Here is a 26,638-nt window from a genome sequence, read left to right as displayed (position 1 = left end):
CCAGGCCACATTCTTCCATTACTCCGTGGTCTAATTCTGATGCTCACATGCCCACTGTTGGCACTTTCAGCAGTGGACAGGGGTCAGCATCGACACCCTGACTACTCTATGCAGTCCCATATGCAACAAACTGCGATGCACTGTGTATTCCAGGGGCCGGCAACCTTTTTAAATTTCCTTATTTTTCATCCTTTAACAGTATTTATAGCCTCTAACAGGCTGTTATGACTAGCAGAAATTATTACTTCAAAATGCACATCGCTATGCAGTTTTCCCTTTGCTCACAGACCAGTGATTATCCCTCTGCGTGCCACTGTTGGCACATGTGCCATAAGTTGCTGAGCCCTGGTGTATTCTGACACCTTTTCATCAGAACCAGCATTAACTTATTGAGCAATCTGAGCTACAGTAGCTCGTCTTTTGGATCAGACCACCCAGCCAGCCTTCACTCCCCACGTGCATCGATGAGCCTGTTGCCAGTTCACCACTGTTCCTTCCTTGGACAACTTTTGGTAGATACTGACCACTGCAGACCGAGAACACCCTACAAGAGCTGCAGTTTTGGAGATGCTCTGACCCAGACATCTAGCCATCACATTTTGGCCCTTGTCAAAGTTGTTCAAATCCTTACGCTGGCCCATTTTTCCTGCTTTTAACACATTAACTGCGAGGACCAAATATTCACTTGCTGTCTAATACAAAGATGACCAGTGTTATTCACTTCACCTGTCAGCGGTCATAATGTAAACATGCAAACATAAACAATTATTTCTTAAATATATAAATGTATGTGTGCATTTTATATATACATATAAATATACTTTTAATTGTGATTAATCAATTTGATACCATTTGAACCTTTTCAAAATTTTTTTTTTTTTTTTGTGCACTAATGTTTCGGCTAATTTCAATCACTGGTTCAGTCATTCATTTGGTAATCAGACTATATTTATGTTAGGAGGGCTATATTAGTATGATTATGAAATAAATGTGCAATAGGTGATTGTCTTCAGAAACATTTTTTGTTAACAGGGTCCTGGAGGGCCACAGCCCTGCAGAGTTTAGATGTAACCCTAATTAAACACACCTGATCCAACTAATCAAGTCCTTCAGACTTAATTGAAAACTGCATAGTATATGTGTTGGAGCAAGGTTGGAACAAAACTCTGCAGGGCTGCGGCCCTCCAGGAACTGAGTTTGACACCCCTGAGTTAAGTGGTTAAAATGTATTTTTATGTATTTATATATTTTGTGGAAGGTGTAGGACCAAGAAATGTTCGTTCAATCAAAATGCTCGGTCCGAAAATTACAATAGGCTGTCCTACCTGCCTGTCAACATATGTATTTGCATACCTCCGCGCACCCTGTTCGCGCAGACAGCACACGTCATCAGCGCGTTCACGTATGCTTTGCAGACAGAGCGAGAACGGTAGGCAAACATCAAAAACCCAATCTTCTTTCCTGGTATTGTAATACTTTTACTAACTATACTATAAAGTGTTCTCACAGTTAATGACATATGATGTTGTAACAGCTGCTAGAGCATTTACGGTAGTTTTGTGGCAGACTGACAACTGCACATGTGACTCGCTCTACCGACATTAGCTAAAGTTAACATTTTCCAGGATCTCCTATTGCACCTTTAATTGTTTACAGTTTATCAATGTTTCTAAGTGTCTACCTGAGTAGCCAATGACCTTCTGAAACCATGCACCAAGTCTGAGAGCGAAGGTCTGATGAGCCATCACAGCAGTGTGAAGGATCTCCACCCGCAAAGGTTTCTGGATAATGTGCTCTGAGTTACGCTGCAGAGGAAATACAAAGATGAGTAAAGGAATTTAAATTAGTCATTACATCTACAAACGCCCAATACAAAATGTCTGTCTTTGAAGAGTGTACTAAGTTTACCCTGATATTGTCCTTGGCTTGTTGACAGGATCTGAGAGTACCTCTCTTCACTGCTCTCCGCCCCTGAAGTCATTATAACACGAGGAATGAAAAGTCTATACGATAATCACGCAAGACAAAGTAAATGCTCAGAATACTCACTTCTTTGTCAATAAGTGCAGTGTAGATTTGAGCCTGATTCTGGTCACAGGCGATCGCTCGCTGAAGTGTATAGATGACATGGTCATATGAATGATGTTCATCATTGTAGAGCACACAGAAATAGGTGTCTTCCTTTACTCTAAAACAACATTTAAAAAAAGTTAACTTTTTAAAATTAAGGTAGAGCCCATTTTTGACGTTCCAGCTTAAGTGACTGCAATATCTCACTTAGGCTTCAGCTCCTCTGATAGTTCATTGGTTTCTTCCCAAGCCAGCATGTCCGTTGTGTACCGCAGCAGCAGGTGGAACAGCATCTGAGCCCTTTCTCGTAGGCCTGGATCCATCACACACTCATCCTGTGATACACACAACAGCAGCTGTCACAGAGAGTCACTTAGTTTTTAGTTTTTCACAGAATGATTTTGCTTGATTTGTGCTCACCTACAAAATCTATTTATTAATTCACCCAAAATGAGATATTTAGTGAAATGTCCAAGCTGCTCATTTCATACAATGAAACTGAATGGGGATTAGAGCTAATGAGCTCAGAAACGGCTCATTAAGCAGCAATTAAGGGGTCAAGCGCAACAGAGGTGAAATGAAGAGCTAAGGAAAAGTTTTTAATTACTCAGTAAAGACCAGGGTTCTCAAAACCTTCCAACCCTACTTCAAAACTGTCTGTAATTAAGTAGCCCTGAACACATTGATTAGCTGGTTCAGGTGTACTTGATTAGGGTTAAATCTGAACTTTTTTGTTCAAGGGTTGAAGACATTTATTGATATAAAATATTACTACAAAACTTCAACAGCTGATGTCCAAAAAGTCCACCACAGGTAAATTAAAATATGAGACAATCTTTAGATTTTTGGCCAAAGTGGTCAGAAGTTATAAGGAGAAACGTACATTGTTTTATATCTTTTGACCAGTAGATGGCATTGTGCCGAAACTATTCATGTGCCCTCAGGTCATGATTGTTATAACACATACCAAGTTTGGTCAGAATCCACTGAAGCGTTGCCAAGATTTAGCCTCATGTCCATTTTTGCACAAACTTTGTCAAAATTGTTAATTCGCTTTACAAAAACGGTTTGGAACATCAAAAAGCTTTTGAAAACTTTTTGCCAGAATGCTCCAAAGATGATCCAAGCCAATTTTGGTGAAAATCTGACAAACCGTCTAGGATGAGTTCGAAAAAGTAGATTTTTCAGAAAATTCAAAATTTCTGAAAAATCTTGACTGTAGACATTTAAATTGGTATGAGCCAAGGAATCAGAGGGAAAAAAAAATCTTTTTAGACCTTATAAAAGTTATTAGCAGAAACATGAGTGCAAATTTGGCCTGTTGGTGGTGCAAGACAGTTTGAGTTAGAGACTCCGAATTTGCTGTGGTTAATGATGAAACTCTCTATCTGTGTGCCAAATTTAATTTTCTTTTTTTTCCGCAGGCGATTATTTAAGGTTTATAATATTCATAACAATAAGCTAAAATGTTAAAAAAATACAGCTTTTTTCTACACAATTTGAAATGGTCCACTCTTAAAATGGGTGAGATTGGAAAACTTTGTATTGTTTGATTTAGTATGGCGCTCCAAATCTAACAAGATTATTCTTATGATTTTTGGTCGAACTGGTCAGGAATTCTAAACAAAAAATACCATTTTTTATTATATCTTTTAACAAGTAGGTGGCGCTGTGCCGAAACTACTCATGTGCCTTCAGGTCATGCCTGGTATAACATACCAAGTTTGGTCAGAATCTGCTAAATCGTTGTGGACACATATAGCCTCATGTACATTTATGCACAAACCTCATCAGATTCGTTAACTTGTTTTACAAAAATGATTTGGTATATCAAAAAGCTTTTGATAACATTTGGCCAGAATGCTCTGTAGATGATCCGAGCCAATTTTGGTAAAAATTGGACAAACCATCTAGGACATATTTATAGTCATTTAAAGCCAAGGAATCGGGGCGGGGGTGGGGTGATTTTGCTTTTAATCCTTGCAGTTCAAAATTTATTAGCAGAAACATTAGTGCAAATTTATCATAATTCTTCTGCAAGCAATTCTATAACATTTATAACAATATGTTAAAGCATTAGAAAAATACAGCATTTTACTACAAAATTGAAAATGGACCACACTTAAAATGTCTGGTATTTGGTATCATCTGATTCGGCATGCCGCTCCTAATCTAACAAGATCACTGATCACTTATGATTTTTGGCCAAACTGGTCAGAAATTATAAACTTTTGACCAGTGGGTGGCGCTGTGACTAAACTACAGATAATGTACTCACCCCCTTGTCATACAGATGTTCATGTCTCTTTTTCTTTTTTTTCAGCCGTAAAGAAATTATGTTTTTTTGAGTTAAACATTTCAGGACTTTTCTTCATATAATGGACTGCTATGGTCCCCCGATCTTGAACTTCCAAAATGCAGTTTAAACGATAAAACGATCCTAAAATCGGTTGCAAACGATCCCACCCGAGGAAGGAGGGTCTTATCTAGCGAAACGATCAGTTATTTTCATTAAAAAAAAATACAATTTAAACACTTTTTAATCTCAAATGCTCGTCTTGTCTTACTCTCCCTGAACTGAGTGTATTCTAATTCAAGACAGTTAGGGTATGTCGAAAAACTCCAAATGTATTTTCTCCCTCAACTTCAAAAATCATTTCAAAATCATCCTACATCGCTGCACAAGTGCCGACCCAATCTTTGCAAAGTGAACATGCAAAGAAGATCAAACAAAAAGGTAAAACAGCGATATAAGGGGATTTTGAAGTTAAGGGAGAACAGGAGATGCAAGTTTTTCAACATACCCTAACTGTCATGAAACGGAACAAAAAACAGTTCAGGCAGAGTAAGACAAGACGAGCGTTTGACACTAAAAAGTATATAAATTGTATCATTTTTATGACAATAACCGACTGTTTTACTAGATGAGACCCTTCTTGCTCAGCTGGGATCATTTACAATCGCATTTGGGATCGTTTGAAGCCGCATTTAAACTGCATTTTGGAAGTTCAAAATCGGGGCACCATAGCAGTCCATTATATGGAGAAAAATCCTTAAATGTTTCCCTTAAAAAACATAATTTCTTTATGGCAATTTTTGTTCTGGAAGTAGACTTCTCCTTTAAGAAAATGGTTTGGTATATCAAAAAGCTTTTTGATAAGTTTTGGCCAGGATTGTCTGAAGATGATCTGAGCCAATTTAAGTACAGGAAAATCAAACAAACCGTCTAGGATGAATTCGAAAAAGTAGATTTTTTGCAAGTTGCACAAACCTTGACTGAAGAAATATAAATGTGGCTTCTAGACGTTATGGTTCAAAAGTTATTCGCAGAAATATGAGTAAAAATTTGGCCTACTGGTGGCGCTAGAGACTTTTAGAAAGAAACTTTAAATTTGCTATAGTTAATATTGAGACTGTCCTCTATCTGTGTGCCAAATTTCATGACTTTCCCACAGGTGGTTCTATAGAATGCCATAGAGTCCGGTGACGGAAGAAGAGGAAGAGGAAAAGGAAGAGGAGGAGGAAGAAGAAGACTAACGGATACAATAGGTGCCTAAGCACCTTCAATGCTCTGCCCCTAATAAAAAAAATAAAAAAAAAAACATAAAAGCGACAAAAATTAATTAAAATACACTGCATTATCTTTAGATTATATAAGATCAAATGACCAGGATTCCCACAATTTAAGATCAATGATTCTGAACCTTCATGATGTGTCTAAGAATGTATATAAACCATAAAATGGCCTATGCCTCTTTCATTAATATTTAATTTATTATTTCCATGATTTCCATTGCCAGATAAAAGCATTATTGAAATATGAACAGCATGTGCTTGAAAATTGATTTTTAAAAGATACCTCAGATAAGCAGATTTTCAGTGAATAATTACAAAGCATTAAACAATCCAAATAATAGTAGACAATGTCAAAAGAAAAAATAAAGTCAAAAGGGGCTGAAACAACAAATGATGTGAGGATTATAACGGAATAATTAATTCCCGAAATTAAAATTCTTTAAATGGCTTTATTATTATTCTTATTTAAGGGATAGCAGGCTTGCATAGAGAAGATCACATAAACACAACATCACAAACTCCGTTGTTTATTCTCATATGTATATTTGTCTGTTATTTGGCAGGAATTCAAGCTCCCAAAGGTCTACTGCAGTAACTTTTTAAATATCCTCAATTTCCTCAACAAAAAACATAGTGACTAGTTACTGAAAAAGCTCTGATAATTTGACTGTACAATCAGGAAAAAGAAAACAAAGCACAAAACACGACAGGCCCTTCGAGCAGGATATGATGTTTGCTGATTTGGTTTAAATGTCCATCTGTCATGTTCATTATGTGCATGTTTAGATCTCGCCAGAGGGTGTCAAACACAAAAAGACACCTGCTGTTTTCCGACAAAGGTGAGGACGCTGTAAGTGGCCATGAGTGAGTGTGTATCTGAAGCCTGATCTCATCACGGTGGATCTATTGAGTTATCAGAACACTGAAGCAGACCATCTGCTTTCCAGGCCGAAATCCAGGCACACAGTAAGAAATCAGTCATGGATACAGCTGATATCAGTACAACCTACTCGCTCTTTATGAAATATTGGGATTTTAATGAGTTATTAAACTGTTAAACATCTAAAATCTACACTTACATACTAAGTATTTTACACATTGATTTCTTTCTATAATAAACCCTATCACTTTTCTTCTACTTCCGTAGTCCCTTTCTTTCCAGCTGGTTTTGCATCACAGCCCTGCTGTGTCACTTTCCCACACACTTTGCGTTTTCCCACAGAGGGGTTAGCAAACGCACGGACAGAACGGCTCCTCTGACCTCAAGGCAGGAAGTTAGCTCAACAATAGCGCTCATGGAAAAAATCTTAACATCGATAAGATTCCAGAAAATAAACTGTACCGTTTCCGTAGCAACTGAAGTGCCAGGGTCGTGCTGGGAGCAGCAGGGTCCGGTCTTCCAAGCCTCAAGGTCTCCACAGTCGCAGAAACCTCCTCCTGCTGATGCATGCATCTGCGGTTGCAATTGAAATAATCATAATAATAAATCATATAAAATAATACAAATAATAATACTTTAGATGGAGGCCATTTGTAATACATTTTTCAAAAAAAATTAAACTAAACAAACACTTGTAGAGAGAACAGGGATTGATTTTTGGGAAAGGAAAGAAAAAAGGACTGACAGCATATATCATTAAGGTGTACGTCAAAACTAATCACAGTTTGTTTGATTTAAAAATATATATATATTATTAGTAATAATGCATGTACCTTGTAGCGATGACTTTTGTGCACACTCTTCTGGAAGCATTCTATACAGAGAACGCAGGTGGGATCTATTGCACAATCCCTGAAAATACATACAAGGATGCTTTAAGCAATACTGTACATGACAAGCTTGATAATGTCAAAGGCAACCTATATATTTAAACTTCTAACAAGTAAAAGCAGTGTTTTTTAAAGAAGTGCCTTATGCTCACAAAAGCTACATTTATTTATACATTTATAAAATTTCGCCTTCATTTTGCAAATTAAAGGTCCTGCTGAAAAAGAAAAATCTTAGTGAGGGACAGGACAAAAACCTTACCCTTACCACCATAGATGCTATTTAAATTTTATATATTTAAAATAATACTGAATTGACTTTTTATGTAATATCGATGAAAGCATACACAGTATTATGTTATTAAATTGCACATTTATTTGTTGTTTTATTAAATCTGGATCTGATTATTTCTTACAGACTGAAAACGCACTAATTTCGTGGCATGGCCCTAATATGTTACCAAAGATTTATAGAAAATTGCTGAAATTTGAACATTTATTTACATAGTATTACCTAATTTGACTGAAACGAACTGAAATTACTTGAATAAACTAAATATGACTTATCTATTGACAAGGCTGTCCAGTGAACAATGCACACTGAAATACTGGCTTATCAGTCTACAAACATATATAGGTGTTGACGGTGACTGCATCAAAGGGGCTCCAGTCTAACCTGCAGGAGTAGACGGTCTCTCCCTCTTTAAAGACACGTCCACATTGCTGAGCTGATGAGCTGCTGTTGTATTGCTGTAGCTTCTCCAGCCCGACACAGGGGTCCTCCCCAAAAAGAAAGCACTCCAGAGGATACAGAAGGCGCTCCTCAACCTTTTGCGCCTCCTCCCCTTGTTGTGGCTCCGCCTCCAGACAGTAAATAAGGGGGACCTGCTCCCCCAAATAGCTGAGTATGGCAGCCCCTCTGTTCGAAGACTCCTGCCATTTCTGGTGGCAAAAGAGAACAAGCAAAGGTTATATAACAAACTAAACCAATAGATTAAAAGGAAATGGAACTCAAAATTTATTTTAGCCATCAAATTATTGGAGTACAAAGGTCACTTTTATGGTGCTTTTGAGACATTTTTGAAGCAAGAAAGCTTCAGTTCCTGTTCAGACATGCTTTGTTTGGCCAGAATTCTGGATCTTTTTAGCATACAAGGTTTAAAAGACATTTTAGGCTCCAGTTTTTACGCTTATCAATGCACAAAGTGCACACTAAAAGCAATGTAAAGATTTGCATCACTCAAACCAATAGGTTTCAGAGCTTCTTAATGTAGAGAAATGGCCTCATAAACGGCCTTTGACCCTTAGCCATCATAACAGAAACCATGGTGCATACCGATTTATGCCAATAAAACTAAAGGTTTGAAATAAATTTGACATCTGTCCGACTGCATTAACCTCACTGTCTGCAAAAAGATCGGTCAAGGAAGGACCAACGGTCAATCCTTCTGACACTTATTTTCAAAGTGCTGTGTCAACTTCCCATGTCAACGAACAAGGCTGTTGTGCAACATTTGGAACTAAACAGGCAACTATGCCAGGGCTGCATTATGATGCATTATGATAGCAGATTCATATTCTGTCTCAGAATATCAACAGGAGGAGATACATTTCAACATTTCAGTTCTCACTTCAGAGAAATATGGAAAACTATATCTGGATCTATTTTAAGGTTGAGAAATCCTAAGAAAATATTTTAAATTTCTGGTATGTATCTGAAAAAGCAAATTTAACACTAATACCAGATATTATAGTGGGGGCAAAATTAAAGAAGCATTTTTAAACAAAATAAAATTAAAGAACTTAACGGTTAAACAGTAAACTTGATTATAGTGTGCAAGACTACATTCTGTAATAGCTAATTAAAAAAAGCCTGTTTATTCTGATTTTGTATATTGAAAATATATGTACAAAAGAACATTTAAAGCTAAAACAAAAAATATATGCAAAAACCTAACACCTGGTGACCTGGTGTCTCGCTTATTCAACGAATACACATGAAAATGAAAATGAAAGACTTTATAGTTTAGTAAACAAACCCAACCTCAAAAACATAAACTCGAAAATCAACCTAAATGCACGTTTTATCTGCAGTAACTTACAAGAAACTATCTAACACAATAACAGTCAGTGTTACGAATAAAACAAGAAGAAAATACAAAGCACTAAATGATATAATGCATAATGATGAAGAAAAAGAGCCTTTAACGCAGGTATTAAATCTGCTCGGGTTTACATGCTGGACGATTAGCAACAACCATGTAAACAAAATGTACTATCTGACCAATATGTTCATCATTAAATCGTACATAACACAGTTTCTATAGATTGATCACGCATGTTGAGCATATATCTTTCCCTGCATAAATGATAACATATTGCAAAACGCGTGACATGTGATTGAATTTATATCTGAAGTGGTTAAAAGCCAAATACTTACCGTGCTCAACTGTACACCGTTCAGCGACTCCGCCATGATCCAATTGCCGTAAAGCGTCACCACAGCAACACAACTAGGACGGATTTACAACAGTTTAAAAGTCTTTTAGGTGGCTTCAATTCAAGCAGTTTAATCTACATCGAAATACTTGTAATTGTAAAAGCATGTGCATAGACATAAACATTACGTAACACAAAGAATATCAAAAGGACATGAGTTATAGATTATTATAAAAACCAAACAAGAAAAATACTATGATAAATTAAAGAACTAGATGAGTAAAGTTTAAGAACAAACTTTAAGTTGGCTTGAGAAAGCCTAGCCTGAAAGTTTGAAGCAGTTGTAATAGTATGGAAGCAGCTAGCATGATTTAACACATTGCTTACATGATTTAACATGTTTTAGCTTATTGCTTGTATTTTTATAGACTGATTACAATGTTGTTAGCATGATTAGCATGTTGTTATCATAATTTGCAAGTTATTAGAATGTTGTTAGCATGATTAGCCTGATTAGCATGTTGATAGCATGTTTTGCACATGATAAGCATGTTACTAACATGTTTCTAACATAGCTAACATGTTACTAGCTTGTTGTTAACATGTTTCTAGCATGATTAGCAAATTTGCTAGCATGTTCCTAGCATGATTAGCATGTCGCTAGCATGTTTCTGGCATGATTAACAAGTTGCCAACATGTTTCTGGCATGATTAGCAAGTTATTAGCATGATGTTAGCATGATTAGCATGTTACTAGCATGTTGCTAGCATGTTTCTAACATGATTAGCAAGTTACTAACATGTTAGCACATTGCTAGCATGATTAGCACGTTACTAGCATGTTGTTAGCATGTTTCTAGTATGAGTAGCATGTAACTAGCACATTGCTAACATGATTACCAAGTTACTAGCATTTTGCTAGCATGATTAGCAAGTTACTTGCATGCTGCAAGCTGATTAGCATGTTGTTAGCATGTTTCTAACATGATTAGCATGTTACTAGCATTTTGTTAGCATGATTCTAACATAATTAGCATGTTGTTAGCAGTGTTGGGGAGTAACTAATTACATGTAACAGAATTACGTAATTTATTTACAAAATAAATGTAATTGTAATTAGATACAGTTACTGAGAAAAAATGTGTAATTAAATTACAGTTACTTTTGAAAAATGCCAGTGATTACAAAGGGGATTACATCTGAATTTTTTCACACACCCCCACTTACAGATTTAACTGACTTCTTTTATAAATTGCATTGACTGCTCTAAAATGAGACACCAATGTTTCAGGAGTTTATGACACAGAATAGGTTTATGCATAAACTATTTTTTTAAGATAGTTTTTTCCAAGGCATTGTTAGATGCTAGTGTTTTCTGTCATAACTATGCAAACATTTAATTTCAAACCTAGTATCATAGCTATTAAACTATTTCTTGTTATTTATGTTATGATCTTGTTATGACATATAAGCGTGGTGACCCGAGTTCGATTCCCGTCTCGAGGTCCTTTGCCGATCCCGCTCCCCTCTCTCTCTCCCCAGCTCTTTCCTGTCATCTCTCTACTGTCCTATCACAATAAAAGGCATAAAAAGCCCCCAAAAAAAAGTTAAAAAAAAAAAAAAAAAGTCTGAATTTGTGGTGGCTGTGCTTTAAATTATATTATTACACAGCTCAGACTCATTCGGGGCAACTTAAGTCAGTGCTATATGCTTGATATTTTTTCTTGGTGGAAGCTCTGTGTTTGGTTAGCTAATAAAATATTAAAGCTTATTTAATATTATGTAGACAGTTTCTTAATTCTGTCATCCTGGTATCATCCTGCTCTATTGTTTCATACAAAAGCAGCAGCTGCTTTTTTTTTTTTTTTTTTTTTGTACACTGTAATGGATTATAAAATAACTAACGAACAGTTGAAAATATCAGAAATTTAGAAAAGTAATCAAAAAGTAATTAAAAGTAATAAGTTACATTACTTTAATAAAGTAATTGAAAAGTTACACTACTTATTACAATTTAAATCAAGTAACTTGTAATCTGTAATCTATTATATTTCCAAAGTAACCTTCCCAACACTGGTTGTTAGCATGATTAGCATGTTACTAGCACGTTGTTAGCATGTTTCTAACATGATTAGCATGTTACTAGCATGTTGTTAGCACGATTAGCAAATTACTAGCATGTTGCTAGCATGATTTAGATAGCTAGATAGATTAGAAATATTAGAAATATTAGAGTGAAAGCTTAAATGAGTCTAAATGGATTATAAATAGTACATAGAAGGGAAGTTTGATTAAGCCTCAAGGGATTCTGGGAAGTGTTGAAGAGTGTTGGCTCATTTGAACAGTCCGTCAATGTAAGTCTAAGGGATTTTTGGTGGTTTTGAAAGTCTGGTTTATGAAAACCATAAGCCGGATCAGTTAGAAAAGATATAGCACACAGAGTCAGACCAGTCTGAAGGTCTGGGCCGAGTTTGGTGGTTCTAGCTTGAAAGCTCTAGGAGGAGGTAGATACCGAAATTTGGCTCAGAAGAAGAAGAAGAATCTTAAATAGTAGATCAGTAAGCTGGCTTTCTCAAGCCAACTTAATTACCAACTAAATACAATCACAACATGTATTTGACGTGAGCAATTTTTCCCCACTTTAAAAACATCATGGAAGCTGTGATTCATATCCTTATAACCTGACTTAAGGTGATTTGGAGGATTTTGTGGTTAAAGAACATAATATGGATGCCGTCCAACAAGTAATCGCTCTTCAGGAGTGAATATGACAGAATTTAAATTGTGTGTAAAATATATTTTAGCCTTGTTGCGCCCTCTGGAGGAAAATCAAGAGCAATTTTGCTTGCACTGGCGGGAGGAAGTTATTAAAATGTTTCAAATATAAACCCATAGTAAAAGCCACAGAAATACTTTATTCCAAGGGTGTTCGGAGGATCGTGTTTCAATCCGAACTCAAAGTCAAACAAACAAATAAATAAAAACTGTCTGCATGCCACTCACAGCAGTATTACAGTAGAGTGGAGTGGCTACGTTTATCCAAACCCTGGAACTAAACATTAAAATAACTGCCACAAATGACGTCACCCATAGAAAAGTGAAATTTTCATCACTCATAATAAAAGTTTACTCAGGAATGTCTATAGCAAACGTAACCTATTTCTCCTTCGTCTGCTGTACTGTCCAAGTCAGCGGGAGGCGAGACAGCATCTCACCGCGTGTATGAACACTCGCTCGTCATTATCACTTCCTTTACTACAGGTGTGCGGTTGAACGTTCAGTATTCGCGGGGATGAAACAAAGCGTTTGGGCTGATTTGACAAAAAGGAGCGGAGACTGATGACATGGGAATAAGAGGTAACTCTTTTCGTTTTATCATGTATAGAATGGAGGAAGAATCAAAATTTACCACTTAAAGGGAAACGAATACTTCTATATGTTAAGTTGTAAGGACAAGCCTTACGAAAATCGAACGTGATTTTACTATTGTACTAAATGTAGTATCCATGGTTATTTGGTAGATTGATTAACATTTGTATAATCACATATTTTTATAGTTAAACTATGTTTAGTGTAGCAAAACCATGGTTCATTTGAGGTTACCATGATTTAACTACAGGAGTCAACATTTGAAGTGGATCAAAACCTATAACCACATTTGTTATAAAACCAAAACAATATCCGTTCTTGTCATAGGATGAACTTTTTTTGATCCACTTGATGCAGATGCTGACTACTGTATATTAACAAGTTTTTTTTTTTTTTTTTTTTTTTTTTTTTTTTTTTAATAGTGAAAGCTTTGTTAATTTTCGTAATGGAAACCCGTTAGTAGTCTAATATTTAAGCTTGCATGTCTGTCAGTATTACAATTATATGAAAAATATGATATTATACTGATATGGTAACACTTTACAATAAAGTCCCAGTAGTTAGTTAATGCCTCAACATTAACTAGCAATGAACAATTCTTTTGTTATAGCATTATGAATCTTTACGTTAGTTCATGTTAGCTCATATCCATTTAAAAATACAGATACAACTTCTTTAAATAAATAAACAGGTTAAAAAATATTTGTAATGTATTTATAAATTTTGAAACTAACAAACATTAAGATGAATTAATGCTTTGGCAGTATTTTTCATTGTTAGTTCATGCTAACTAATGTTAAGAAATGAAAGCTTACTGTAAAATGTTACAGATATTATACATTAAATTAATCTAACAGTGTAGTATGTTTTTATGAATATTTACATTTTGATAAAAACATGTGCACTTACCATTTCCAGTCGCGTTATAAAAGCTGTTTTGTTTACCATGGTATGGTTTTGACTCATGGTGACTGGCTTAGTCATCTTAAAAATATATTTACAATTAAATATAAAATAATTCCAATGGTCACTTAATTGTGATCTTATTTCCATCTAAAAATGTTAATTTATCCAACACAGGAAGACTATGCGATGATCTGGAAATGTCCTGCAGTGTACTATAATAATTGACTTGCTATGGGAAGTACTCTTTGAGGAACTGAGAACAATATACTTCTATAAATGCATTTAAAGTAGCACTTGAGTATTTTTTCCCAGCATACTGTTTCCATTAGCTTTGTTTTTGATCATCCTTTCTTTTTTTTCATATCAACCCCATGCTTTTTTAAATGAAACACCAGATTAACTGCATTATGTTTTTTTCCCCCCATCATTTTGGATCCTAATCTCAGCTTTCCAGTGACAATGAACATAACCAGTACAACATTCAGACCCCTAAACCACACAAACAGTTGTGAACCACTTTACGATGAAGAAAACCCACTTCCACTTGTGGTTCTCTACAGCACGGTCCTCGTATTAGGTCTGCCTGTTAACCTGATCACAGTCTTCCTCACGTCCCTGGAAGTGTATCGAAAGAACGTCCTGGGAATCTACCTTTTTGGCCTGTCAGTGTGTGATCTGATGTATCTATGTACACTTCCATTCTGGGCCATTTACATCAACAGAGGCCATCACTGGGAGTGGGGCTCTTTGACCTGTAAGATCACCGGCTACGTGTTCTTCAACAACATGTACATCAGTATCTTCCTAATGTGCTGCGTTTCCGCAGACCGCTTTGTGGCGGTGGTCTACGCCATGGAGTCTCGAGGTCTGAGAAGGATGAGGCATGCCGTGATCATCACAGCTGTGATTGTGCTGGTTGTTGCTGCGGGACACCTGCCGGTTTTCACCATGACAGAGGGCGACTCTGAGAAAAAGAAGGAGAAGCGGTGCTTCGAGCCAAGCGACCCTTCTGTCATAGTGGCGGGATTCAACTATGCCCGCTTCTTCATTGGTTTCTTCATCCCGCTGTGCATTTTAATAGTTACAAACTTGGCCATCATTACTAAAGTTCGAGCTAGCACGGGTTTGAAGCCACGGGCCAAAGTCAAAATTCGTAACCTGGCCTTAGCCGTCATCTTGTCCTTTCTGGTCTGCTTCACACCATACCATGTGATCCTTTTGCTGCGCGCCATCAATTTCCACTTTTCAGATGGGAAATGTGACTTTGAAAGAAGTGTCTACACACCCTATACGATCTCTCTGGGACTGTCTACCATAAACAGTGCCATAAACCCGGTTTTCTATGTGCTTAGCAGCAACAGTGTTCATACGAAGATCCACAAAGGCCTGCAAGGGTTACGTAGCAGCTCAAGATCTTCTTCTTTTGCATGATTTTCTCTGGGTTTTTTTCTCTATTCTGTTGCCTGTAGAACATTTAAATGTTTTGGATTTAGATATGAAATGTTACTGTTAAACATGTTTATTAAAATGAATGGTCAACCTCCATCCAGTCAACAACCTGATCTATTAACTCAAGAATGCGTTTAAAAATGCACATAGAGTGACCTACCTGATCTCATGACGAAACTGCACCTGTGGGTACTTTTTCGCAAGACACGAAATACGTACCAATGAGTACATATCACTGCTGTTTCCAACAGAAATGAACATTGGAGGTGGTAAAACAGCGAGCACTCATGATGAAAGAGCCGAAAGATGAGATTGAAAAACAAGCTAAAACGCTAGCTTGTGGTTGCACTTTTACGTCAGATTCACTCTTGTTCATACTACTGGGTAGGTTTAGGTGTAGTGCAGATGGTACGTTATTTTAAAACGACACAAAGCATTAGAGGTATAGTGGCACTCAACGGACATTTCAAGTCAGAACTGTGGTGACATGTTCACGCTGACAGTGACTTAAGATCATATTAGTGGAATTTTGGCTAAATTTCACTGGCAAAAAAGTAGGGGTGGGCGATATACTGGTAGACACAATTACCCAGTACAAATTTGTCAACCGTCGTATTTTTTGAGGAAAACATTTCAGCATTTTCTCTATATAATGGACTGATATGGTGCCCCGCTTTTGAACTTCCAAAATGCAGTTTAAATGCGGCTTCAAACGATCCCAAATGCGGTTGTAAAAGATCCCAGCTGAGAAAGAAGGGTCTTATCTAGCCTAACGATTGGTTATTTTCATAAAAATAATACAATTTATATACTTTTTAATGTCAAAGGCTCATCTTGTCTTACTCTGCCTGAACTGTTTTTTCCGGTTCATGACAATTAGGGTATGTCGAAAAACTCCCATCTCATGTTCTCCCTCAACTTTAAAATCACCCTATATCACTGTTTTACCTTTATTGTTAAGGATGTTTGTTCTGCTTTGCATGTTCACTTTGCAAATACTTTGCAAGTACTTCTGCAGCAATGTAGGATGATTTTATAAATTTAGAATTTGAGGGAGAAAATACGATTGGAGTTTTATGACCCTAACTGTCTTGAACCATAATACACAGAGTGCAGGCAGAGCAGGACAAGATGAGCGTTGGAGATTAGAAAGTATTTAAATTGTATTTTTTAAAATGAAAATAACCAATTGTTTCGCTAGATAAGATCCTTCTTCCTCGGCTGGGATCATTTGAAGCCACATTTAAACTGCATTTTGGAAGTTCAAAATCGGGGCACCATATCAGTCCCATTACATGGAGAAAAATCCTGAAATGTTTCCCTCAAAAAACATAACTTCTTTACGAGTGAAGAAAGAAGGACATGAACATCTTGGATGACAAGGGAGTGAGTGCATTGTATGTGAATATTTGTTTTGGAAGTGGACTCCTTTAAGTAAAAGCAAACAGCTGAGAAAGAAAACACATGTAACAGTATATTGGATTCAGGTAGCTCCTAAAGTGGCAGCAGTCTAATATCCCTGCTGCCTGAAAACCTCTTACTGCTCTTGACTAATGGCTTATTTCCATTAGCTTGCAATTCCACTGCCAACAGTACCCTTACTTGATAGGCGTGGTGTATGCCGGTGTTGACCATAAAGCGCAAGAATAGCCATTTCTCAATATGAAGCACAACTCTGCCTCTTTTAGTTAAAGAAGTTCACTTCCAGAACAAAAATGTTAAGGTAATTTATTCACCCCCTTGTCATCCAAGATGTTCATGTCTTTCTTTCTTCAGTCATAAAGAACTATGTTTCTTGAGGAAAACAATCCAGAATTTTTCTCCATATGGTGGACTTCAATGGTGCCTGTGAGTTTGAACTTCCAAAATACAGTTTCAATGCAGCTTCAAAGGGCTGTAAACGATCCCAGCCAAGAAAGAAGGATCTTACCTAGCAAAGCGATCAGTTATTTTCCAAAAAAAATTACAATTTATATACTTTTTAGCCTCAAATGCTCGTCTTGTCTATTTTCTGCAATGTGCATGCAAACTCTGTGTAATCCGGGTCAATACAGTTCGGGTATGTCGAAAAACTCCCATCTCATTTTCTCCCTCAACTTCAAAATCATCTTACATCACTGTTTTACCTTTTATTTAAAGGGCATTTGATCTTCTTTGCATGTTCACTTTGTAAACATTGGGTCGGTACTTCTGCAGCAAAGTAGGATGATTTTGAGTAGAAGTTTGAGGAGAAAATGAGATCGGAGTTTTTCGACATACCCTAACTAACCCGAATTACACAGAGTTCACATGCGCGTCTCAGAGAATAGATGCGTGTTTGAGGTTGAAAAGTACATGTTTTTGGTAAATAACTGATTGTTTTGCTAGATAAGACCCTTCTTCCTCGGCTGAGATTGTTTAGAGCCCTTTGAAGCTGCATTTAAACTGTATTTTGGAAGTTCAAATTCAGGAGAAGTCCACTATATGGAGAAAAATTCTGGAATGTTTTCCTCAAGAAACATAATTTCTTAACGACTGAAGAAAGAAAGACATGAACATCTTGGATGACAAGCTGGTGAGTAAATTATCTGTTTTGTTCTGAAAGTGAACTTCTCCTTTAAGAGTCAGTTTGAATGAACAATAATAGCCATTATAAAAGTATAAGTACAAAGTATAAAAGGCTTATATAAGAGGAAACAAAGACAAAAGCAAACAATTCAGTCTAATATACGCTATACCCTTGTAGCATGCACAAGTAACGATTCTAGTCAACTAGTCAACTAATCAACGTTCTGCAGTGAGTTTAGCTCCAGCCTTTTGGTACCTTTTGCTGTTCTAGGTACCCCAATGGAAGGGTGCCAAAAAATTGATATGATATATGTTTCGCTATTTTCGTACCATTCACAACTTCTGACAATGGAAACGGAAATAGTTGCGTACCACACTGTACTGTACTGAACCGTACCGCTCGGAGGGAACAAGCCATTAATCACTTTCATAACTTTAAAAGGTGAAGAATATGCAGTGTTTTTATATATTTGATTACATTATAGAATTAGAGTTTGTAGGATTTCTCATTTTTTGTTCTATTGTAGTTTTTTTGTCCTATTGCTTGTAATTAGTTTCACTGACTGTTTACTTGTTTTCAGTGAGTTTTATTTTGTTTTTAGGCTAGTATTAATTTTTTGTGATGTTGACACTGATGACAAAAAATTTCTATAGTATCAAAAATGTTCATAAAGACCTTATTTAAAGCAAAAATAACTATATCATGATATATGAAGTTACCGTGAAATAAATTTACTCATATACGATTTTTGTCATATTGTCCCTACAAAAAGGTTCATTGTCATGTTTGTCAATAATGTAGATGTACTGTATGAAGCTCAGCTCACACAACGGTCACTCTCAAACCACACAGCTTTCTGTTGGTTTTTTCATTACAAAATCTGCATTGAGAAATTTTTCACCCTCAAACAAAACCCTAGATTGCGTGGATTCCTTTTGAAAAGACTGAAGAATTTTGCATGCAAAAATTCATAGAACATTAAATGTGCCTTAACTTAAGTAGTTTTTGTTATTTCAAAACTTTTTTACAGAAGTCAAGAGGTGTGATTCGCATAAAGCAGGAAATTATATAACAGGAAAAACACCCTCATTACTTGTCAAGATCTCTTTTAAATGTGGAGCAACTTAAACATATTATTTATGACTTAATGGAATTAAAGTTTGGAAAAAAAAAAAAAAAAAAAAAAAAAAAAAAACCTCTCTTATTACTACTTGCCATTTTATATTACATCTTAGCAAAGTCCAAACTGTGAAATCAGGAGATGTTTTTGAGTTTAGGTGGTGTGAGATTGATGCACGGAGCCACAAACATGCAACAAGGAAATGGTTAGAGGTTAGAAAGGAGCTGATGTGCAAAGAAAGAGGATGTCTTTCTCCTTGCAGGTGACAGTCTAGACATATACGTACTGTGTACATGCACTAAGACACGTAGTTACACACTCAAACACGTGTGCTTATTTTTCTGGTTTTAAAGGGTAAGATCATCGATTTTCAACCAGCTTTGTATTGTTACAATGTCAGTACACATAAATGAACAATGTGTAACATGCACTAAGATATCCCTGTTGATTCGTCAGAAAAAAGTACAACGGAAAGCTCCAGGGCTTTTGTGAAAACTACAGATTGTACTTCTGCATTTTTGCATAGGTAGTCTGATCAAGCCCAGTGCATTATGAGTGTTGGTATTTTCCTTTTTTGGCCACAAACATTGTTCTCTGTTTAATCTAGTCACATAAAACTCATAACAAAAAAAGATTATCAATCATTAAAAGTACTAGAAGTGAAGTGTATGCACTTGGAAGATAGTTGAGCTAATTTATAACACTGCTTTTAAAAGTAACATCTTTTGGCATTACAAATGTAGAACAGCATATGATCACCATCTTGTAGAAGAAGATTGAGTAAATGTGGTTACACCACTTCTGTTGGTCTGTATGCAAATCACAGCAAAACGTTTCCAAAAATAATACTTTGAAAACATCTAAATGAGAAACTCTGTACTGGAAATGATAATGCTTATTAATATGGTCAGATGGTAATGGTGTGAACAATCAGTTCACTCTGAATAATTCTTGATGCTTGAAATGTTTTGTTGTGGTGAAGACTTTGAGCTTGAGAACGGATGCCAATGTGTGTTTGTAACTTGTACTTTCCATGACCTTTAACTGTGTGAACTTCCTATGTGTTAGGTGGTAATAAAATGTAGAGCAACGTGAGCAAACCGAATGACAGAATGTCTGACAGAATCACCTTACATTCTGGTTACATGACCCATAATTGCCACAAAAAGCTGAATGTACCACTGTTTACATTTACGATAAGGTGAAGGTGTCTGATAGCAAACCAAATCAGGCAAACGGCTTAAATGGATAAAACTCGACTAATGTTGATGTATTTAAATGGTCTTGATATGAAATTAGACCAAAAGTTATCTTAAAGTTATAAGACAACTTTATACTTTCAAAGTTCAAACTATCCATATCTTGCTGTAATTTTTCATTATTCATTTTTTAATCTAATTGCATTTACTCTAGAAGCCATAAGGGACAAACAAACAAACAAAAAATATGTTGTTGAAGAGTTTTAAACTTCTTATTACTTTTTTTTTAAAAGACAAATAGGACACAATCTATTAGAGCTGTGTACTTATATATTCTTGTTTAAAATATTAAATATTTCCGATATAAATATACCAAACACATAAACATTTCAGAGGTCAGTTCACAATAGAAATAATGTAGCTTTAAGAAGAGTAAGCCATGAGTGTAGGCAGCAGCAGCAGACAGTGGAAAATATAAATAAGTATATGGCTGCATGACTTCCTGTACTTGAGGTTTACAGTAATTTTGTTCTTTTTAGGCACTTATTCGTTCTCTTCTACTCTTCTATTAAAATCCTTCATTTTATGTAAGATCTGCGGCAAAGTGTACATCAAGTATGTTAGGAATTCCTTCCTGAGCTAGTGTGCATACGAGTACGTTTGTTAAGCACTTTGTAACAGACTTGAATTTTTTTTTGTCAGAGTGCTTGGAAAACCTTACCTGTGCTTGTTTAATGAATGCAGGCAGTAGTGAGTACTTTGTTTAAAGTGACTAAAAATGAAAATTTGTTGATTATTTAGGTTACTTCATTTCCAAACCAGTATGATTTTTTGAGATATTTTGAAGTATACACTTTTAGCTAATTTCAACCAGTCGAGTAAATGATGACAAAATAAAAACATTGCAATAAAGTTTCAGTTTTCTGAAGTAGTGTGTGTCAGTGAAACACTAAGTGTGTGTGTGCACATGTCATGTTGATTATTGCAAAGGCTCTTTCTTGTTCTGGTAGGGCAGCAGGTTCATGTTGTACTGGCTGAGCCACTGGCGTGAGATCTGATAAAAGAATCCTGGTGCATTCCGACATTGCGATGATGGCATCAGCTAAAAGAAAAAAGGTTTAAAGGTCAGTGTTGAGTGTCGATTACATGAATAAATAAAAAGTAGTAATAGGTAAACAGGATAGTATATATAGGTTACAACGGGGCTAAAGGCACACCCTAAGAAAAAAAATGTGCTTTTCATTGCAGTCATGAAAGCGTATGACTGCAAAATAAAGTATACATTTGCATACATTTATGGAGCAACAGATTTTGTGTGAAAATAAATCATACAAGTTGTTTATTTTGTTTAAAAATCTCATAAATGTATGAGGAGGAAAGGGGGGCCTTTTACCCCACACGCAGGGTAAAAGGCTCACCAGCACGAGGTAAAAGGTACACAATATTGATACAAATACTGTAGCTAAAATGTTTTTGTTTTTAATAATGTCCAAGTTAATACTTGTTTAAAACAATAATTTATCACTTTAGCAAAGTTTGTACTATTATCGGCCAAATTTGCACGTGTATCCAGAAAAGTGGATGTTTTGTAAAGTGCTATGCCATGTTTTTCTGCCATCTAGTGGTTTAGAGAAAGATAATATCAAAGGCGCCTTTTGTTCTTTACACCAAACTTAAAAACCTACATGGACAACAGTTTGAGAACACACACGCAAACACACCAACCTTAGTTTGAATAAGTCCTGCAGGAGGGTCTTCCAGATCTTCTAGTTCAAGATCAAAAAGAGTAGTGATCTAAAGTAGATAAATACATTAAATTAATTTTATTTATTTTAATAGCACAATGAATCAGAATATGTACCAGGACACATGAGTCAGCAAGCCACATGAGTCAACAAGCCACATGAGTAACAGTGTCTCCAGCACAAAGTGCCAAATTGCAATACTCGGTCTATACTCACCTTTGAGTCAGTGCTTGCATCAAGCTGTCTAAGCTGAAGGGTTTTGACCAGTCCTTCATGGGAGTGTAGTTTTGGTTTGGGACCTGACAGTCTGAGAATTTTGGATCCAGACTGTAAGTGATACCAGAAATTTGCAGCTTCGCTGATGGGAGAAAGAGAGAGGAAAAGACTTTTGACAATGACAGACAATCTGTTGATACGCCATCAATTAAAACAGGCTTGTCCACAGAGGTTGAATAATAAAACACAACATTTTACTGTACAAAGTTGTTTGAGCACACTGCAATCAGGGAAAATATTGACAATGTACACACAGTGGAGCTTTCAGTCTTTCCCTGTTTAGTTAGAAGGTCAATGAATTGAGGTCAATGAGTGACTAAAATAAATAAAATGGAAATATTATTTATCTAATCTAGTACTCTTACGAATCTACCCTGTGTATTCATGTTGTTTTCAATAAATGTTTACATTTAATTTAATAATAAACATTAGATTTTAGTTTTATATTTTCTGTTTTCAATTTAAAAATAGGGATTTTGCTGTGTTTTTGTCATTTTTATTAGCTATTTTAAATGTCTATTATTTTTTTATTCATTCTTATTTATTAGTTTTAGATGTTACTGTTATTATGTTTATTTTAATTATTGATTTTTGTTATGTTTTTTATTGTCAGTTATTGATAATAACCCTGCAATCAGTTAAAAAATAATATTTTTCCTACACCGTAAAAGAATGGTACATCCAAAAAAATCTGTCATTAATTACTCCGTACTCATTAATGTCATTCCAAACCTGTAAGACCTTCATTCATCCTCAGGGCACAAATTAAGATATTTTTAATGAAATCCAAGAGCTTTCTGACCCTGCATAGACAGCAACAAAACTACCACGTTCAAGGCCCAGAAAGGTAGTAAGAACATAGATAAAATAGTCCATGTGACATCAGTGGTTCAACTGTAATGTTATCAAGCTACGAATTACTTTTTGTGAGCAAAGAAAATAAAAATAATGACTTTATTCAACATTTTCTTCTCTTTTGTGTCAGTCTTCAATGCGTGTTCACGAGAGTATCACAACACAAGCATGTCGTGCAACTGACGAAGGAGCTAGTGTTCTGACGTACAGAGAAAAGTATTGTTGTAGCTTCATAACATTAAGATTGAACCACTGATGTCAAGTGGACTATTTTAACAATGTCCTTACTACCTTTCTGGATCTTGAACATGATGGTTGTGCTGCGGTTTATGCAGGGTCAGAAAGCTCTCGGATTTCATCAAAAATATCTTATTTTGTAATATATGACAGAATTTTCATTTATAAATATCCTATTAAATGTATCACCTTGAGTGCACACATCTGTATGAATCCTACTACTACTACCACTGCTAATAATAAATAACAATTAATAATCATTATTATATATATTTTTTCCCCTCAAACATTACTTCTACTAACAATTTTGTCACCTGTTTTTTTCTAAGAAATAATCATAATATATATTAAATAGGAATATTTATAGTCATTGTATGTATGAATTGTATTCAGAATTTTAAATAAATAAATGATTGATTGAGGGAAAAAAAAAAATAAAAAGATGGCCGCTCAGCAGTGTTGGGGAAAGTTACTTTTAAAAGTAGTGTATTTTGCATAACTCCCTGAAAAAGTAACTAATTACGTTACTTAAAATAATGTGTTACGTTACTTTTGTGTTACTTTTTAAATCTGGGCAGGGCTTGTTTCATTGTTTTTAATATAAAATAATTCTAATGTAAAAGCCCTTTTACACCAAAAGTAAAATGAATTCATCTCAGGCTGAAAAAAAAAAGTACATTTATGCAGGAGATCACTCTTCAGCTATAATAAAACACAAATGTTAGTTTATCTAAAGTCATTTTTGCTTATTAGTATGGATGAATTGCATCATCGATGGTCAGTAAAATGGGATTAAATACATAAAGGATATTAGTTTAACATAATTATTGCAAGGTTGCGTCATATTCTGAGGTTGCATTTTTTACTGTTTTACCATTTTTATTCATTTTGAGGAATTCTGAATCTGTTTTTTGAGTGAGATGAATTAATGCATGTTCACATTTAGTCTAGAATACAGTAACATCATGTTTACTCCCAATTTCCAGACAGGAGACTTGTCAATCAATAAATGGGAAAAAGGAACTCAGATATTTTCCTAGAAATTCAAAAGTATTGCGTTACTTTACTAGTTACTTAAAAAAAGTAATATTATTACGTAACTCGTGTTACTTGTAATGCGTTACCCCCAACACTGCTGCTCAGTGAACCAGCTACTCCACTAAGAACTTTGGCTACATGCTACGCATTTCACCTCAACTATGTTCATTATCTCACAGAACATTATCTCTTTAAACAGTAGCGAAAGCCATAAACTAGTACCTTGATATTGCTGCAGACTGAGAGGGCTTGTCTAACGTGCTCTGCTGCAGCACAGACAATGTAGGGATTTCCATCAAGACAGGATTGTCCTCTGCCCCCTCTACTTGAAAGCAGTCGGTAAAAACGAACCAGGGATTTCCCTTATGACCATTTTCAGTCTGTGAAACAGCATTAAAAACCACAGTACTTCAGCACAGACATAACTATGAAAGTAGGTCACGTTTAGAACAGTAAATGAATTTAGTAATGCAACTACAGAAAAAAAAAAAAAAGAAAACTTCATAACATACGTTTTCAGGAAACTCAAAAGTTCCTGCTTCTGCCACAGGTAAGCTTGATAATTCCTCTTTCCTGGTATTGTCCTGAAATGCACCCCAGTCTGAAAACCCACTGCTGTCTTCCCGGGGTTCTGTCCAGCCCGCAGAGCTGAACGTTGACCAATCGTCAAACCCTTCACAACTCTGAAACCCATCTTCACCATAACGGTCCAACATACACTCCCCCATTACACACAGCAAAGTAATCCAGTTACACCTGAGAGTCTACTGCTGTTCTGTCTACTCTACATCTATTTGTTGTATCAAGCTATAGCAGGATCAGCAGGGTTACCATGCCTTTATCCCTATTGACCTAAATTCTGTTGCTGTCGTCTTTGCAGCTACACTTCTGGCAGTGAGCAGTTTGTTCTCTGGTGTCCCACAGGAGGCAGGGAGTTCCCATTGTGTTTCAGAGGCACGTTACATGACACACACTTCCTTCCAAAGACATTTCCTCAGCTGTTTTACTTCGATTACCAGGAAGAGGACAGAGGAATCTGAAGAGAGGGAGAAACAAAAATCTCTGGTGTAAAATATTTAATTTTACATGAACATTATCTTTTATTTACACTTTATTAAGCCATATAGGGAAATGGCATATGAGGTATCTGTACCTTGCAGTTACAGGGGGAAAATAAATAACATTTAAAAATTACATAGAAAAAGTATGAAAAGTAAATAATTTAAGTAAAACAAGTCTAAAGATTAATAACCACTAAAAACAATACGTTACAAAACGTTCTCTTCACAAATTTATGACATACATAATATGTGACAAATGTATTTTTTAGATATCAGATATCGCTATTCTGATTAAATGTAACTTACGTTGCTTTTGCTTTTCAACAATGTAAAGATCATATTAACAGAAACCTGGATGTAAATAAACCTTTTTTTTACACTTCATACATACTCTGTACCGCAATAAACGTCGTGTTTAAACAAGACACGTAAGTCAATAAAACGACAATATCCCACTTACCGTCATAAACAAACCGCTGATAGCTTAAAATAGTTTTTCCACGTATCGCTTCCGCAGTTTTCTATCGGAAATCTGACGTCCAATGAGAAGGCGGAGCGAGCGGTGCGCGCACCTGTGCGTTTGACAACACGCCCAAGCACGTGTTCTCGTATCTAGAAGGTAACCGTCATAGTACGAAACTCTCGCGAGATTCACAGGGACTTGAGTCACGTAAATGAAAGATTAAGAACAAATTTCACAGGTATAAATGCAAGTTAACTAACAGAAAACACAACGTTTTTACTTTGTTTACTTAAGTACGACTGTATATAGACAATATTTATATTAGATACTATTTAAATAAGAAAGCACACTTAAAAAGTTCGTGAGCTTTACACATATCTAATATTGTTTATATGATTTTTACATAGCCTCCCACCACTTTTTTTATTTGGTGATTTTACTATATATATATATATATTTCCATTTCTTTTTTTTTTTTTTTTTTTTTTTTTTTTTTAAAATTCTCCTATGTTCGTCAAGG

At 35.7% G+C, this 26,638-nt stretch overlaps 3 protein-coding genes across 3 annotated transcripts in view; 1 reads left to right on the top strand and 2 right to left on the bottom strand.

Annotated features, from left to right (window-relative positions):
- Positions 1–9,913, bottom strand: part of ubr1 (ubiquitin protein ligase E3 component n-recognin 1) — a 37,731-nt gene extending 27,818 nt beyond the window's left edge. Inside the window, 8 exon segments of the mRNA XM_051133181.1 lie at positions 1,682–1,805; positions 1,909–1,971; positions 2,050–2,188; positions 2,278–2,405; positions 6,989–7,099; positions 7,360–7,438; positions 8,090–8,355; positions 9,854–9,913. Coding sequence (XP_050989138.1) covers positions 1,682–1,805; positions 1,909–1,971; positions 2,050–2,188; positions 2,278–2,405; positions 6,989–7,099; positions 7,360–7,438; positions 8,090–8,355; positions 9,854–9,889 — 946 coding nt within the window. The 5' untranslated portion in view covers positions 9,890–9,913.
- Positions 9,914–13,102: 3,189 nt separating this feature from the next.
- Positions 13,103–16,286, top strand: gpr132a (G protein-coupled receptor 132a). Its single transcript, XM_051133833.1, has 2 exons — positions 13,103–13,209; positions 14,574–16,286. Exon 2 carries the CDS (start codon positions 14,587–14,589, stop codon positions 15,556–15,558), a length of 972 nt encoding a protein of 323 aa, XP_050989790.1. The 5' UTR covers positions 13,103–13,209; positions 14,574–14,586; the 3' UTR covers positions 15,559–16,286.
- A 3,031-nt stretch (positions 16,287–19,317) lies between these two features.
- On the bottom strand, positions 19,318–26,192 carry si:dkey-229e3.2 (uncharacterized). The gene is made up of 6 exons (XM_051132592.1): positions 26,116–26,192; positions 25,107–25,630; positions 24,817–24,974; positions 22,405–22,546; positions 22,169–22,237; positions 19,318–21,545 (listed from the first exon to the last, which is right to left on the bottom strand). Exons 2-6 carry the CDS (start codon positions 25,320–25,322, stop codon positions 21,423–21,425), a joined length of 708 nt encoding a protein of 235 aa, XP_050988549.1. The 5' UTR covers positions 25,323–25,630; positions 26,116–26,192; the 3' UTR covers positions 19,318–21,422.
- Between the last annotated feature and the right edge of the window lie 446 nt (positions 26,193–26,638).

This window comes from Labeo rohita, chromosome 17, assembly GCF_022985175.1.
Source record: "Labeo rohita strain BAU-BD-2019 chromosome 17, IGBB_LRoh.1.0, whole genome shotgun sequence".
In the NCBI taxonomy this organism is placed as follows: Eukaryota; Metazoa; Chordata; class Actinopteri; order Cypriniformes; family Cyprinidae; genus Labeo; species Labeo rohita.
This window is presented reverse-complemented; position numbering and strand designations above follow the sequence as displayed.